The following is an 808-nucleotide window of genomic DNA, read 5'->3' as shown; positions in this document are numbered from 1 at the left end:
AGGTGTCCGAATCACAACTCAAAATTGTTTGCGATTTCTAGTACAATCGAAACAAGGAACACAGTCTCCGATCGTGTAAGAAATTTCGAATATAGAGAAATTTAAACAAAAGAAGTGTAGGAAAGAAACAAATACTTTAGATTTAGAAACTTCGTATGCACAAGTTTTATAGATTTTGAAAGTTCACGGGCTAAATTTTTAAATCATGAATTATGCATATTCAATGCGAGAATCACGTTGTAATCGAAGCAGCCTTCGCGGGAATAGCAACTTTGAACAAATGGGAACAGAGAGATATTGTGACACTGATAGCGTGCAGCAACCACTACCATCGACTACATAATATATAAGCATTGATGCACAATATTTTTTATAATTAATTCGATTTATATTCAAATACTGTCTTATGTTTTCAGAAAAATCAAACTCATTCTGTGAGCAAACCATACTCTTTATGTACAATTCAAGATGCTCTATATATAAGGCATATATGATTCAAAAAATCTAGTATTTTAGTTCACAGCAGTCAGAGGAAGCCGGGAGTCCCTCAAAGAAACAACGGCCTCTAACATTTGCTTTAAATCTCCATTCGCCTGCTTTAAAGATTTCGTGTCCCAGAATGACTTGAGCAATTCTTCGAAAGATGGAGTCCTGAGTTCCTCAATGGAAGAAATGCTTGGAATATTGATTGCTTTCTTCTTCGGTGTCGAGCACGATGGTTGATCCACCTAATATGTCAAAACCAAATTTCATTCACAGACTTCGTATTTTGCAAGTGTCATTTAAGCATATATTTTTTGCAATATAT

At 34.8% G+C, this 808-nt stretch overlaps 1 protein-coding gene across 1 annotated transcript in view; it reads right to left on the bottom strand.

Annotated features, from left to right (window-relative positions):
• Nucleotides 1–371: 371 nt before the first annotated feature.
• LOC140959278 (kinesin-like protein KIN-5D) overlaps nt 372–808 on the bottom strand; it is a 6,581-nt gene continuing 6,144 nt past the window's right edge. Inside the window, exon 22 of the mRNA XM_073417150.1 lies at nt 372–728. Coding sequence (XP_073273251.1) covers nt 513–728 — 216 coding nt within the window. The 3' untranslated portion in view covers nt 372–512. The remainder of the gene's footprint in view (nt 729–808) is intronic.

The sequence above is a fragment of the Primulina huaijiensis genome, chromosome 15 (assembly GCF_012295235.1).
Source record: "Primulina huaijiensis isolate GDHJ02 chromosome 15, ASM1229523v2, whole genome shotgun sequence".
Taxonomy (NCBI): Eukaryota; Viridiplantae; Streptophyta; class Magnoliopsida; order Lamiales; family Gesneriaceae; genus Primulina; species Primulina huaijiensis.
The sequence above is the reverse complement of the archived record's forward strand: the minus strand, read 5'-3'. Positions and strand labels throughout refer to the sequence as shown.